At 44.3% G+C, this 13,142-nt stretch overlaps 1 protein-coding gene across 3 annotated transcripts in view; it reads left to right on the forward strand.

The window, feature by feature from the left end:
- Nucleotides 1–1,669: 1,669 nt before the first annotated feature.
- SRPK1 (SRSF protein kinase 1) overlaps nucleotides 1,670–13,142 on the forward strand; it is an 84,306-nt gene continuing 72,833 nt past the window's right edge. For 2 of the 3 annotated variants that reach the window (XM_055262862.2, XM_055262863.2), the window contains exons 1-2: nucleotides 1,670–1,791; nucleotides 2,320–2,380. In XM_055262862.2, the coding sequence (XP_055118837.1) occupies nucleotides 1,779–1,791; nucleotides 2,320–2,380 (74 nt within the window). In that variant the 5' untranslated portion in view covers nucleotides 1,670–1,778. Of the gene's footprint in view, nucleotides 2,381–13,142 lie in introns of all 3 variants that reach the window. The other variant, XM_055262861.2, reaches the window with a different exon arrangement.

Here is a 13,142-nt window from a genome sequence, read left to right on the forward strand (position 1 = left end):
GCAACATACCCAGACATGCTATCATTCAGGTTCCATGCAACATATATCAATTATCTAAATTTCAAATTTGGCTAACCTGCCTTTCCAGCCTCACCTTCCATTTCATCCCTTCAGTTGTTACCAGCCCCAATCCTAGCCCCCACCTACAGGTGTCCACGTCTGTGCCTTTTTGCTCAATGTATTTTCTCATTCAGGAATGTCTGACATCTCCTTCTCCACCTATAGAAATCTTACATATTTCCTAACACCTGGCTCAAAAACTGCCTCCTCTGGATGGGCTTAATTACTTACTTTGCTCAGTAAGTCCTGCCAAAGCCCCCATGCTTGACTTGTGCTGTACTATTGCCCTCTCATCTTCCCTTCTCAATTACTTGTTTAGAGCAAAGGTCTTCAGAGCTTCCACTCTGTCCAGCTGCGGTACTTTACAACAGGGGTTGGTAAACTAAGATCTGAAATAAGAATGGTTGAAACGGTTGAAAAAAGATCAAAAGGGCCTGGCTCAGTGGCTCACACCTGTAATTCCAGCACCTTGGGAGGCTGAGGTGGGAGGATTGCTTGAGCCCTGGATGTCCAGGCTGCAGTGAGCCGAGATCATTCCACTGTACTCCGGCCTAAGCAGCAGAGCAAGACTGCTCTCTGTCTTTCTTTAACCATCACCTTCCCTTCAAAACCTAACAAAGACCATGTTTAAATCAATAGAAGAACATTTTATGACATGTGAAAATTATATGAAATTCAAATTTCAGTGTCCATACATAAATCTTTATAGGAACACAGCCCATATTTTCTATGACTGCTTTTGAGCTCCAATGGCAGAGTTGAGTAGCTGAGAAAGAGATCTTATGGTCCACAAAGCCTAAATATTTACTATATGACCCAAAGAAAAACTTTGCTGAGCCTGCTATGCAATAGGGGCTTGATGATTAAATAACTGGGTCGTACACCAAGATTCTGAACATACACGCAGCCCCTCTTAAGTTTAGTGTCTTTATGTAATGGAAGAAATAACTATTTTGCCTTTAAGTTGCCATAAACATCAAATGAGATAATGCACTTAGAAAAGCAATAAAAAAAATCTTATAAACAAGACAACTTTATCATGTATTGAAGGTGGTAGAATAAGAAAACATTAAACGTTTTTATTCTCATTTCTCCTTCTTTCCTTTACAGCTTTCATTTAAACTTGAAATTTCAAGAGAAAATTCACTTTTGAAGTTTTTACTTTTCAAGTGATAATAGGGTCACAGGTTCTTTCCTTCCAGTCTTTTTGTGTTGCTCCCACTCCCTTTTCTTTCTCACATGTAATTTTTTTCCATTTTCTTTAAATAGTATCTCAACTGGGCTCACAATAGCTCAGGGAAGGAGAAACTGGGACATGCCTGATTAATCCATTTTACAGGCCAGGAAACTGAGGCAGATCCCAGTTGCCTCCGAAGCTCTGACTCAGCAGCATGCAGGGAGCCCTGCCGCTCTATGCGCCTTTTCTAAGCAAATAGAACAAAGCTAACCTTGCCAGGTTTCAAGCTTGGATCTCTAACACTCCTTCAACGTTCACCCCCCGGCGTTCCTCCCTGCTGCGCCCCCTCCCTCTCCTTGCCGCCCCCTCCTCGGGAGCAGGTGGTAGGCTCCGCGCCCAACGCGCATGCGCGCGGCGCCGTGGGGCGGGGGTGGGGCGGGACTGGGGGGCGGAGTGTGAGCGGGCTCGGTTTTGGGCCGCGGCGGGAGCCGGAGTCGCCGCCACTCGAGTGCGCAGGCGCCTGGCGGTTACCGGTCTCACCATGGAGCGGAAAGGTGAGCGGTGGAGCGGCCTCCGCCACGAGGGGCAACGGCCGCCGGGGCGAGGCCCGAGTCAGCGCCGGGAGCTTCGCTTAACTACCGCGGTTCGGTTCCCGGGCGTGCGGCGCCCCTCCACTGAGGTGGCGCCGCCCCACACCCCCTGCCTCTGGGCTGCGGGTCCGCGCCCCTCAGCCCAGGCGTCCTCTGGCGCCGGCCGTCGCCGCCCCTTGTTCCCCGCCAGGCCGGCTCGCGCCTTCGGGCCACTCCAGGGACCGGCCCTTGGCGGGCGAGGCAGACCCCCACCCGCCCGCTCCCTAACCCGGCCTGAGACCCCTCCGGCGCATCCCGCCCGGGCGCTGCTCTGCGCCCCGTGGGCCGCCAGCCCCACGGCCGGCCGTCTCGCCGGAGCCTCCGCGCTCGTCCCTCAGCCGCCCCGGAGGCAGGCCCCGCAGCCGGGCCTGGCGCCCCTGCTGGGTCTCCACCCTCACCTTGGTCGCCTCCTTTCCTCCACATTCGCCCTTCATCCATCCCTCTCTCCTGCAGTGCTTGCGCTCCAGGCCCGAAAGAAAAGGACCAAGGCCAAGAAGGACAAAGCCCAAAGGAAGTGAGTCTTGTACCCCAACATCCTATTCTTTGGATTTTCCTCCGGCACCTTCTCTGCTCTGGTTTCACGTCTTGAACGTGCACCGGGTTTGGGCACCCTGTGGCCGCAGCCGCATGGCCTCGGGGCAGCTCGGAGGGTCGCTCTCCAGCAACCATGTGGAAGAGAGCTGCTGTTGCTGAACGCCAGGCCTGGGTCTTAGCAGCCCCGGGCCTGCTGGAAAGGGCTGTCGGAGGAGGACCAGAGCCGGCCCGGTACCTTTCCTCCCCAACTCCACAGAGGAGGCACCAACTCCCCTAGCTTGGACCCCCCCACCGGAGCTGGTAGATCATTATCGGTCTGTTTCTGAACTCTGGTCTCTCTTTCTTACCTGCTCCCCAACGTCTTAACTTGCCTCCGACGTCTGCACGGTAGGCCTTAAGGAAATTCTTGAATGAATTTTTCCGTGTTTACTTTGGGTTCTACCAACCACACACTCCCTTTCATAGAGGAGGGCATGGGGCTTTTCCCTGGGTTAGTCAACTTCCTGAGCCTGCAAGGCGCATCGGTTTTTTTGCAGTGTGCCGGCAGACCGCTGTGTATGCAGTCGGTATCTGTTAACTGCTTCTCTTCTGTCTAAACCTCAACCAGATGCAGATAATCTTCCGGAGTGGGCATCACAATAGTAACGGGAGAGTTCTTTAACAAACATTGATGATTCTGGTTTGGCGTATTAAGCGCCACATGTCCAGTTTTATCAGTAGGATGCATAACAGTAGTTTAGTGCTATCGTGGCAAGTTCAAAAGTTGGTCACAGCCTAGTAGAAACTCAGGTAGCAGGCTTAGCAGCAAGTGAGGCTAAGCCTTAAGAACTTTCATCATGTACTAACGTTTAATTGCAAAGGGTCTTGGTAATCAGCTCTTAGACACTTTGTATTCAGAGAGATTCTATGCCTAGTTCTTAATTTTAGATGTATTATCTTTATACTTTTACATTTATTTGATGTTTTGTGGCGTTGTATGCGGTCTAATTCCCTCTGAGCTGATACAACACATGTCAAAGGCCTTCCTAGGTCACCCCACTGAATGACAATACCAGATTAGGGGGGTGTAGGGGTGTGTGTTGTTTTTGGAGGCTACCTACTGTTTGGGGAGAGCACATAATGACTTCTCTCTTTCAGTAGAACTAAAGTGGTAGGTGACCTCACCTCTTGCTCCATTTTCTATTCTATCTTATGAAATGTATTTTGTAAGTGCTTGATGACGAAGGCTTGTAAATGTGAGTTTGTCTGTGTCTGTTTGGCTTTGGATTATCCATATATGGGATTATTCAAAATCAGTTTTTAATCCTAGATTGTTTAATAGAAACAGCAAGGTGCTAACTTGGTTCTAGTGTGCAGTAGGAATTGAAATGTTACTTTTCTGTGCCTAGTTTAGTTATTCTTTGTGGAATTGATGAGAATGTGTTAAAATGTTCTTTTCCATTGATACAAGGAAGTTGCAGTTTTTATTATATTACTCTATTTTTTAGAAATCCTGGTCTCTCAGACCATTTGTCCAGATCTCTCTTACCACTTGGAAATTAATTTGAGATTAGCCCAAATCAAGCTATAAATTGAGGGGTAAATGTATATAGATGATCATATACTTTAAGCACCAGATATCTATTACTTTCGATTATCTGTTTAGACCATGTGCTTTATTTCTAAGGCCAGATAGATGTATATCTGTTACTCCATTCACTACTATGGATAACTTAGAGTTATTTGTGTTAATTGTTTGCAAGTATGGATTATAGATAACATAGCAGTCATTTTACTGAATATTATTTCATCTTGAACAACTTTGACTCTTGAAAATATGCGTGAATGAACTGCCTCCATTGTTATTTCAGAGGTGTTTTATTTTTGGTTTTGTTTCCAATTAATAAGTTCTTTTTGTTTCTTTTTGAATTTACCTGCCTTTTTTTTTCTTTTTCTTTTTGAGGCAAAAAGAAAGCCTGTCGCCCAGGCTGCAGTGCAGTGGTGTGATCTCGGCTCACTGCAACCTCCACCTCCCAGGTTCAAGCAATTCTCTTCCCTCAGCCCCCCAAGTAGCTGGGACTACAGGCGTGTGCCACTACGCCTGGTTAATTTTTGTATTTTTTTTTGTAGAGATAGGGTTTCACCATGTTGCCCAGGCTGGTCTCGAACTCCTGAGCTCAGGTAATCCGCCTGCCTCAGCCTCCCAAAGTGCTGAGATTACAGGCGTGAGCCACTGCATCCTGCCCTTTTTTTTCCTTTTTCTTTCTTCCTTTTTGTCTTTCTTTCTTTCTTTTCTTTCGTTTGTATACCAGCCTCCTTTTAAGTAGCTGAAATGTCTAATTAAGTTGGTTAGAGTACTGTGTTAGAAGTTCAAGCCTCAGCTAAGGTAACTTGACTCTGTTCCATGACTTCTGACTGCACTCCTGATGACTTCCATTTATTTTGCAAAGGCAAGCTGCTAGTTACAGGAGGTGAGTCAGGAAGAAGATTTGAGGAAGAAGCATGCCATACCATAGAGTTTGGTCTTTGGAGATAGATGCGGTTTTGAATTCTGATTTTGCTACTTTTTAGCAATCTGACCTTAGACGAGTTAATTAAGGAAACAGTCTTATGCATATATCCTGACTGGCAGTTCAGTCATAATGAAAACTGATCAGGACCTAAAGGTATGAAAACGAAGCGTTTAAATGAAAATTTTAGAAAGTTTTGGAAGTGTTACAGTAAATAGCATCCTTAGTAATTTAGTCCTGTTGTGTCACAGGCAGAAGGGATTTTCAGTCGCCTGGTACTGTAGATCTTAAACCCAGGGTCTTGAAGCTGGTGACAGAAGAACCAAAACTTGGAATTCAGGGTCCCTTTCCAGCTCAGTGTTTGTTAGAGTGGATTTCCTTTGGGTTCTTTTCACTGTGCTGGAGTATTTGACTTTGGGATTTTTAATTTTCTTATTTAGACAATTCTTCATTTTACTTTTGCGGACGCTATGCTTTTATTTACTAACATTAACTAGTTGGTGATGATCTCCATTTTACTTTACAGATAAGAGAATTGAGGTTTGTCAGATTACTCCCCTAGAAAATTGCAAAGCTGGGATTTGAACCCAGGTCTGACATACCCAAAGCCCTGGTTACCAATCATGTGTTTCTAAGTGACAGTCCTTTTGGTGTGTCTTACAACAGGTAAGGTAGAAGCTGAGTTGAAAGAGGCTTCTGAATGAGAGACCTCTGCGTGCTTGGGGGTTTGGGTGCCCTTTCATGACCTACTGTCCTGTGTCTATGAAACAGCACAATCATGTATCTCCCTCTGAACATTTGTTTTCAGTGTTTATACCAAGAGCTGTGAGCCTTTGTTTGTCATAAGCTTTTATAATTTAACAGTGTATGTCTGTTTTTGTTTTGTTTTGTTTTGTTTTTTGAGACAGGGTCTCACTCTGTCACCCAGGCTGGAGTGCAGTGGCGCATTCTCAGCTCACTGCAACCTCCACCTCCCGAGTTCAAGTGATTCTCCTACCTCGAGGTCAACTGTTATATCTGTTTTAAAATTTACATTTTTAATTGTGTGTGACTCCCTTAAATATAAATATGTACTTGCAAAATTGAATTTCTAGAACTCCTCTTGTCAGAAAATATTTTGTTCTCTTCTTCCTCTGTAGTTTCATTGGTTAGTAAGTTTTGTTTTCATTAGTGTTTCTACTACAGTGCGTCCCAGGCTTGACAAATTACCATTTTCCTTTAGATTACTTGAAACCAGCAACTTGTTGAAGTGCCAAAGTGAATAAGGCTGTGGGTGCTTAGGAATTCCCTTACTAAAAGTGAAGAAGGCTGGGTACAGTGGCTTATGCCTGTAATCCCAGCACTTTGGGAGGCCAAGGCCTTGAGCTCAGGAACTTGAGATTAGCCTGGGCAACATGGTGAGATCCTGTCTTCTGAAAACACAAAAGTTAGCTGGGTGTGGTGGCACGTGCCTGTAGTCCCAGCTACTCAGGAGACTGAGGTGAGAGGATCTCTTGAGCCCAGGAGGTAGAGGCTACAGTGAGCTGTGATTATGCCACTGCACTCCAGCCTAGGTGACAGAACAAGACCTCTCTCTCCAAAAGAAGGAAGAAAGATGATCAACTAAAATCAATTTAGGCCTTGTGGAATAACTGGCACGTTTTTGTGGGGTTTTTCCCACTTTAGGTAAGCTATTTTGCTCATGCTCTCCAAATCCTCTCTATCACTGTTACTAGTTTGGGGATATTTTTAAATTGGCTAAAGTATTACAGGCATACTTCGGAGATACTATGGGTTCACGTTCAGTTCCAGACCACCTCAAAGCGAGTCACACAAATTTTTTGTTTCCCAATGCATATAAAAGTTACGTTTGCACTGTACTGTAGTCTGTTAATTTTGCAGTAGCGTCATGTCTTTTAAAAATGTACAGACTTTAATTTAAAAATACGTTATTGCTAAAAAATGTTAAGGATCATCTGAGCCCTCAGTGAGTCATAATCTTTTTGCTGGTATAAGGTCGTGCCTCAATAATAATTTTTGTTTAAGAGAGATGGGGTCTGGTACTGTTACCCAGGCTGGAGTGCAGTGGTGCTATCATAGCTCACTGCAGTGTCAAACTCCTGGGTGCATGTGTTCCTCCTGCATCAGTCTCCAAAGTAGCTGGGATTACAGGCACATGCCACCATGCCCAGCTCATTTTTTATTTTTTTAAGGGATGGAATCTCATTATGTTGCCCTCAAGCTGGCCTTGAACTCTTGGCCTCAAGCAATCCTCCTGCCTTAGCCTCCTGAGTAGTTGGGATTAAGAGTGTGAACCACTGCACCCAGCTATGGTCTTGCCTCAGTATTGATGGCTGCTGACTCATCTGGTGGCTGCTCAAGGTTGGAGTGGCTGTGGCAATTTCTTAAACAATGAAGTTTGCTGCATCTGTTGACCCTCCCTTTCACAAAGATTTTTCTGTAGTATGTGATGATGTTTGATAGTATTTAACCCACAGAGGAACTTATTTCAAAATTGGAGTCAGTCCTTTCAAACTCTGCTACTGTTTTATAAATTAAGTTTATGTTATATTCTAAGTCCCTTGTCATTTCAACAATGTTCACAGCATCTTTACCAATAGTAGATTCCATCTCAAGAAACCACTTTCTGCTGGTTGTGGTGGCACGCACCTGTGATCCTATCTACTTCGGAGGCCGAGGTGGGAGGATCGCTTGAGCCCAGGAGTTCAAGGCGAGCCTGGGCAACATAGTGAGACCCTAGTTCTTAGAAAAGAAAGAAACTTCTTTTTAAAAAAAATTAATTAACTAATTAGTTATTTTGAGACAGGGTCTTACTATGTTGCCCATGTTGGTCTTGAACTCCTGGGCTCAAGCCATCCTCCCACCTTGGCCTCCCAAAGTCCTGGGATTACAGGCGTGAGCCACCACACCTGGCCAAGTAACCACTTTCTCATCATAAGAAGCAGCTCCTCATCTGTTCAAGTTTTATCATGAGATTGGAGCAATTTAGTCACATCTTCAGGATCCTTGTCTAATTCTCGTTCTCTTGCTGTTTCTACCACATCTGTAGTTACTTCCTCCACAGAAGTCTTGAACATTTCAGTCATGCATGAGGGTTGGAATCAACCTCTTCCAAACTTCTGTTAATGTTGATATTTTTACCTCTCCCTATGACTGTTCTTAATAGCATATAGAATCGTGAATCCTTTCCAGAAGGTTTTCAATAGATTTTTCCCAGACCCATCAGAGGAATCACTATGGTAGCTATTGCTTTATCAGATATATTTCTTAAATAATAAGACTGGAAAGTTGAAATGACTCCTTGATCCGTGGGCTGCAGAATAGATGTTATGTCAGTAGGCGTGGAAACAACATTAATCTCTTAGTACGTCCCCATCAGAGCTCTTGGGTGACTAGGTACATTGCGAATGAGCAGTAATATTTTCAAAGGAATCTATTTTTCTGAGCAGAAGGTCTCAATAGTGGCCTTAAAATATTCAGTAAACTATGCAGTAAACAGATGTTCTGTCATCTAGGCTTTGTTGTTCCATTTATAGAGCACAGGCAGAGTAGATTTAGCATAATTCTTAAGAGCCCTAAGATTTTTGGGATGGTAAATTAGTATTGGCCTCAACTTAAAGTCACTAGATATGTTAGCTGCTAACGAGAGTCAGCCTGTCCTTTGAAGCTTTGAAGCCAGTCATTGACTTGTCTCCAGCTGTGAAAGTCCTAGATGGCATCATCTTCCAATAGAAGGCTCTTTTGTCTACACCTAAAATCTGCTGTTCAGTATAGCCACCTTCATCAATTATCTTAGCATCTAGGTAACTTGCTGCAACTTTTTCATCAGCACTCACTGCTTTACCTTGCACTTTTATGTTATGGGGATGGCTTCTTTCTGTAAACTTCATGAACCAACCTCTGCTACCTTCAAATTTTTCTTCTGCAGCTTCCTCACCTCTCACAAACTTCATAAAATTGAACAGTTAGGGCCTTGCTCTGGATTGGGTTTTGGCTAAAGAGAATGTTGTGGTTGGTTTGATCTTCCATTCAGATCACTAAAACTTTCTCCATCTCAGAAATGAGGCTTGTAAGCTGGGCGTGGCAGCTCACTCCTGTAATCCCAGCACTTTGGGAGGCTGAGGCAGATGGATCACCTGAGGTCAGGAGTTCAAGACCAGCCTCACCAACATGGTGAAACCCCGTCTCTACTAAAAATACAAAATTAGCCGGGCGTGGTGGCTCATACCTGTAATCCCAGCTACTTGGGAGGCTGAGGCAGGAGAATCGCTTGAACCCAGGAGGTGGAGTTTGCAGTGAGCCAAGATCATGCCATTGCACTCTAGCCTGAGCAACAAGAGCGAAATTCCATCTTAAAAAAAAAAAAAAAGAAATGAGGCTTGTATTAGTCCGTTCTCACACTGCTGTAAAGAATATTACCTGAGACTGGGTAATTATAAAGGAAATAGGTTTAATTGACTCACAGTTCCACAGGCTTAACAGGAAGCATGGCTGGGAGGCCTCAGGAAACTTAGAATCATGGTGAAAGGCAAAGGGGAAGCAGGCATCTTCTTAAGTTGGCAGGAGGGAGTGTGTGCAACAGCAAGGAAGTGCCACACTTCAAAACCATCAGGTCTCGTGAGAACTATCACGAGAACAGTGTGAGGGGAGCCACCCCCATGATCTGATCACCTCCCACATGGTCTCTCCCCTGACATATGGGTATTACAATTTGAGATGAGATTTGGGTGGGGACACAGAGCCAAACTGTATTATTTCACTCTTGGCCCCTCCCAGATCTCTTGTCCTCACATTTCAAAACAATCATGCCTTCCCGACTATCCCCACAAGTCTTAACCCATTCCAGTATTAACTCAAAAGTCCCAAGTCCAAAGTCTCATCTGAGACAAGTCCCTTTCACCTATAAGCCTATAAAATCAAAAGCAAGTTAGTTACTTCCAAGATACAGTGGGGATACAGGCATTGGGCAAATGTTCCCATTCCAAATGGGAGAAATTGTCCAAAACAAAGGGGCTACAGACCCCATTAAAGTCTGAAATTCAGCTGGGCAGTTATTAAATTTTAAAGCTCCAAAATAATCTCCTTTGACTCTGTGTCTCACATCCAGGGCATGCCGATGCAAAGGGTGGGATCCCATAGCCTTGGGCAGCTCCTTCACGGACTGGCATTGAGTGCTGTGGCTTTTCCAGTTACATGGTGCAAGCTGTTGGTGGATCTACCTTTCTGGGGTCTGGAGAACGGTGGCCTGCTCCTCACAGCTCCACTAGGCAGTGCCCCAGTGCAGACTCTGTGGGGGCCCCAGCCCCACATTTCCCCTTTGCATGGCCCTAGCACAGGTTCTCCATGAGGGCTCCACCCCTGCAGCAGACTTCTGCCTGGGCATCCAGGCATTTCCATATGTCCTCTGAAATCTAGACAGAGATTCAATTCTTGACTTCTGTGCACCTGCAGGCCCAACACCACATGGAAGCTGCCAAGGCTTGGGACTTGAACCCTCTGAAGCAATGGCCCAAGCTGTACCTTAGCCCCTGTAAGCTTTTCCCTCCTAAGCCTCTGAGTCTGTGATGAGAGGGGCTGTCGCCAAGATCTCTGACATGCCCTGACGACATTTTCTCTATTGTCTTGGTGATTAGCAGCCAGCTTGAATTTCTCCCCAGAAAATGTTTTTTTCTTTTCTATCCCATTGTCAGGCTACACATTTCCCAAACTTTTATTCTTTGCTTCGCTTTTAAACATAAGTCCCAATTTCAAATGATCTCTTCCTGAATGCATAAAACAATGCTTTCAGAATAACCCAGGTCATGTCTTGAATGCTTTGCTGCTTAGAAATTTCTTCTGCCAAATACCCTAAATTATCTCTGTCAAGTTCAAAGTTCCACAGATCTCTAGGGCAGGGGCAGAATGCTGCCAGTCTCTTTGCTAAAGCATAGCATGAGTGACCTTTACTTCAGTTCCCAGTAAGTTCTTTGTCTCCATCTGAGACTGCTTCAGCTTGGACTTTGTTGTTCACCTCACTATCAGCATTTTGGTCAAAATAATTCAAGTCTCTAGGAAGCTCCAAACTTTCCTACATCTTACTGTTTTCTTCTGAGCCCTCCAAACTGTTCCAACCTCTGCCCGCTACCCAGTTCCAAAGTTGCTTCCACATTTTCAAGTATCTTTATAGCAGTACCCCGCTCTCTGTGGTACCAATTTACTATATTAGTCCATTTCACACTGCTATAAAGAATGCTACCTGAGACTGGGTGTATAAAGGAAAGAGGTTTAATTGACTCACAGTTCCACAGGCTTAACAGGAAGCATGGCAAGGAGGGCTCAGGAAACTTACAATCATGGTGGAAGGTGAAGGGGAAGCAGGCACCTTCTTCACAAGGTGGCAGGATGGAATGTCTGCGAGAACGAGGAAGTGCCACACTTTAAAACCATCAGCTCTCGTGAGAACTCACTATCAGGAGAACAGCGTGGGGGAACAACCCCCATGACCCAGTGACCTCCTACCTCATCCCTCTGCTGATATGTGGGGATTACAATTTGACATGAGATTTGTGTAGGGACACAGAGCCAAACTATATCAAGGCTGTTCCTCTTTCTTGTTATTCATGTGTTCATTCCATCTTACTTATTTTTTATTTATTTTTTTTTTTTGAGACGGAGTTTTGCTCTTATTGCCCAGGCTGGAGTGCAATGATGCAATCTCGGCTCTCCGCAACCCCTGCCTCCTGGGTTCAAGTGATTCTCCTGCCTCAGCCTCCCAAGTAGCTGGGATTACAGACATGTGCCACCATGCTCAGCTAATTTTGTGTTTTTAGTAGAAATGGAGTTTCACTATGTTGGTCAGGCTGGTCTCGAACTCCTGACCTCAGGTGATCCACCCATCTCAGCCCCCCAAAGTGCTGGGATTACAGGCGTGAGCCATCGCGCCTGGCCTCACTCCATCTTATTTTAAAGCAAATCCCAGGCATCATTTTATAGATTATAGACTCTTAATTTTTTTAAAGCATAGCTACGGTAGTATAATTGCCCTAAATTTTTTTAAACAAGTCTTTAATGTCAAGTATTCAATGTGTGTTCAAATTTTCCTAATTTTCTTTGGATCGGGATCCACAAAGTCTTTCCATTGCCTTTGTTTGAAAAGTCTCTAGTCTTTTACCCTGTAGGTTCTCTGTGGTTCTTTTCCTTGCAAATTCGTTTTTGGCAAACTACCTATGGGTGGTGGTGTAAACTTTCATCAGGAAGCATCAATTTTTTTTTTCTGGTGTTAGCGGCTATTGATCCTTGCTTAGATCCATTAATTTATTTAGGGTTTCAAAAATGGTAATATTCTATTCCTTAATTTATTAATTGTAATACTTCTATAAAGAGAAACTTTATCTCATAACTTTGGTTACCCAGAGAGAGAGTTGACAGATCCCTAGCATGCTCCAAAATGACCAATAAACATTTGATAATAACTCACAAATTTGAACATATTTGTGGTTCAGTCCATTAGAGTGGGTTTTTTTTTTCTACAGTTTTATGGAGGTATAATTGAAACTCATTTTAACTGTGCAATTCAGTGGTTTTTAGTATGTTCATAGTGTTGCACAAACATCACTACAGTGTAAATTTAGGTTGTTTTCGTCAACTCCAAAAGAAACCTGGACCTATTAGCAGTCATCCCCCTTGACTCCCAACACTGCCTCACCTTCAACCTTAGGCAGCCACTAATCTACTTTCTGTGCCTATGGATTTTCCTGTTCTGGACATTTCATATAAATGGAATCATAACATATGTTATCTTTAGTGACTGGCTTCTTTTACTTAGCATAATGTTTTTAATATTCATTCATGGCTCACATCTGTAATCTCAGCACTTTGGGAGGCCAAGGCTGGCAGATCGTTTGAGGCCAGGAGTTTAACACTAGCCTGGCCAACATGGCCTAACCCTGTCTCTACTAAAAGTACAAAAACCAGCTGGGCATGATGGTGCATTCCTGTAATCCCAGCTACTCAGGAGGCTGAGGCATGAGAATCACTTGAACCTGAGAGGTGGAGGTTGCAGTGAGCCAAGATCATGCCACTGAACTCCAGCCCAGGTGACAGAGTGAGACTCTGTCTCAAAAAAAAAATAATAATAAAATTCATGCATGTTGTATCATGTGTGGTTATTTTTATTGCTTGTCCACTGTTTGGCTAATTGGAGTTTTTTTTTCATGGTAGCTCCTGAGTTCATTTTACTCATCCTGAGATGTCTTTGATTGCTTTTTTAAATCT

The sequence above is a fragment of the Symphalangus syndactylus genome, chromosome 23, assembly GCF_028878055.3.
Source record: "Symphalangus syndactylus isolate Jambi chromosome 23, NHGRI_mSymSyn1-v2.1_pri, whole genome shotgun sequence".
Classification (NCBI taxonomy): Eukaryota; Metazoa; Chordata; class Mammalia; order Primates; family Hylobatidae; genus Symphalangus; species Symphalangus syndactylus.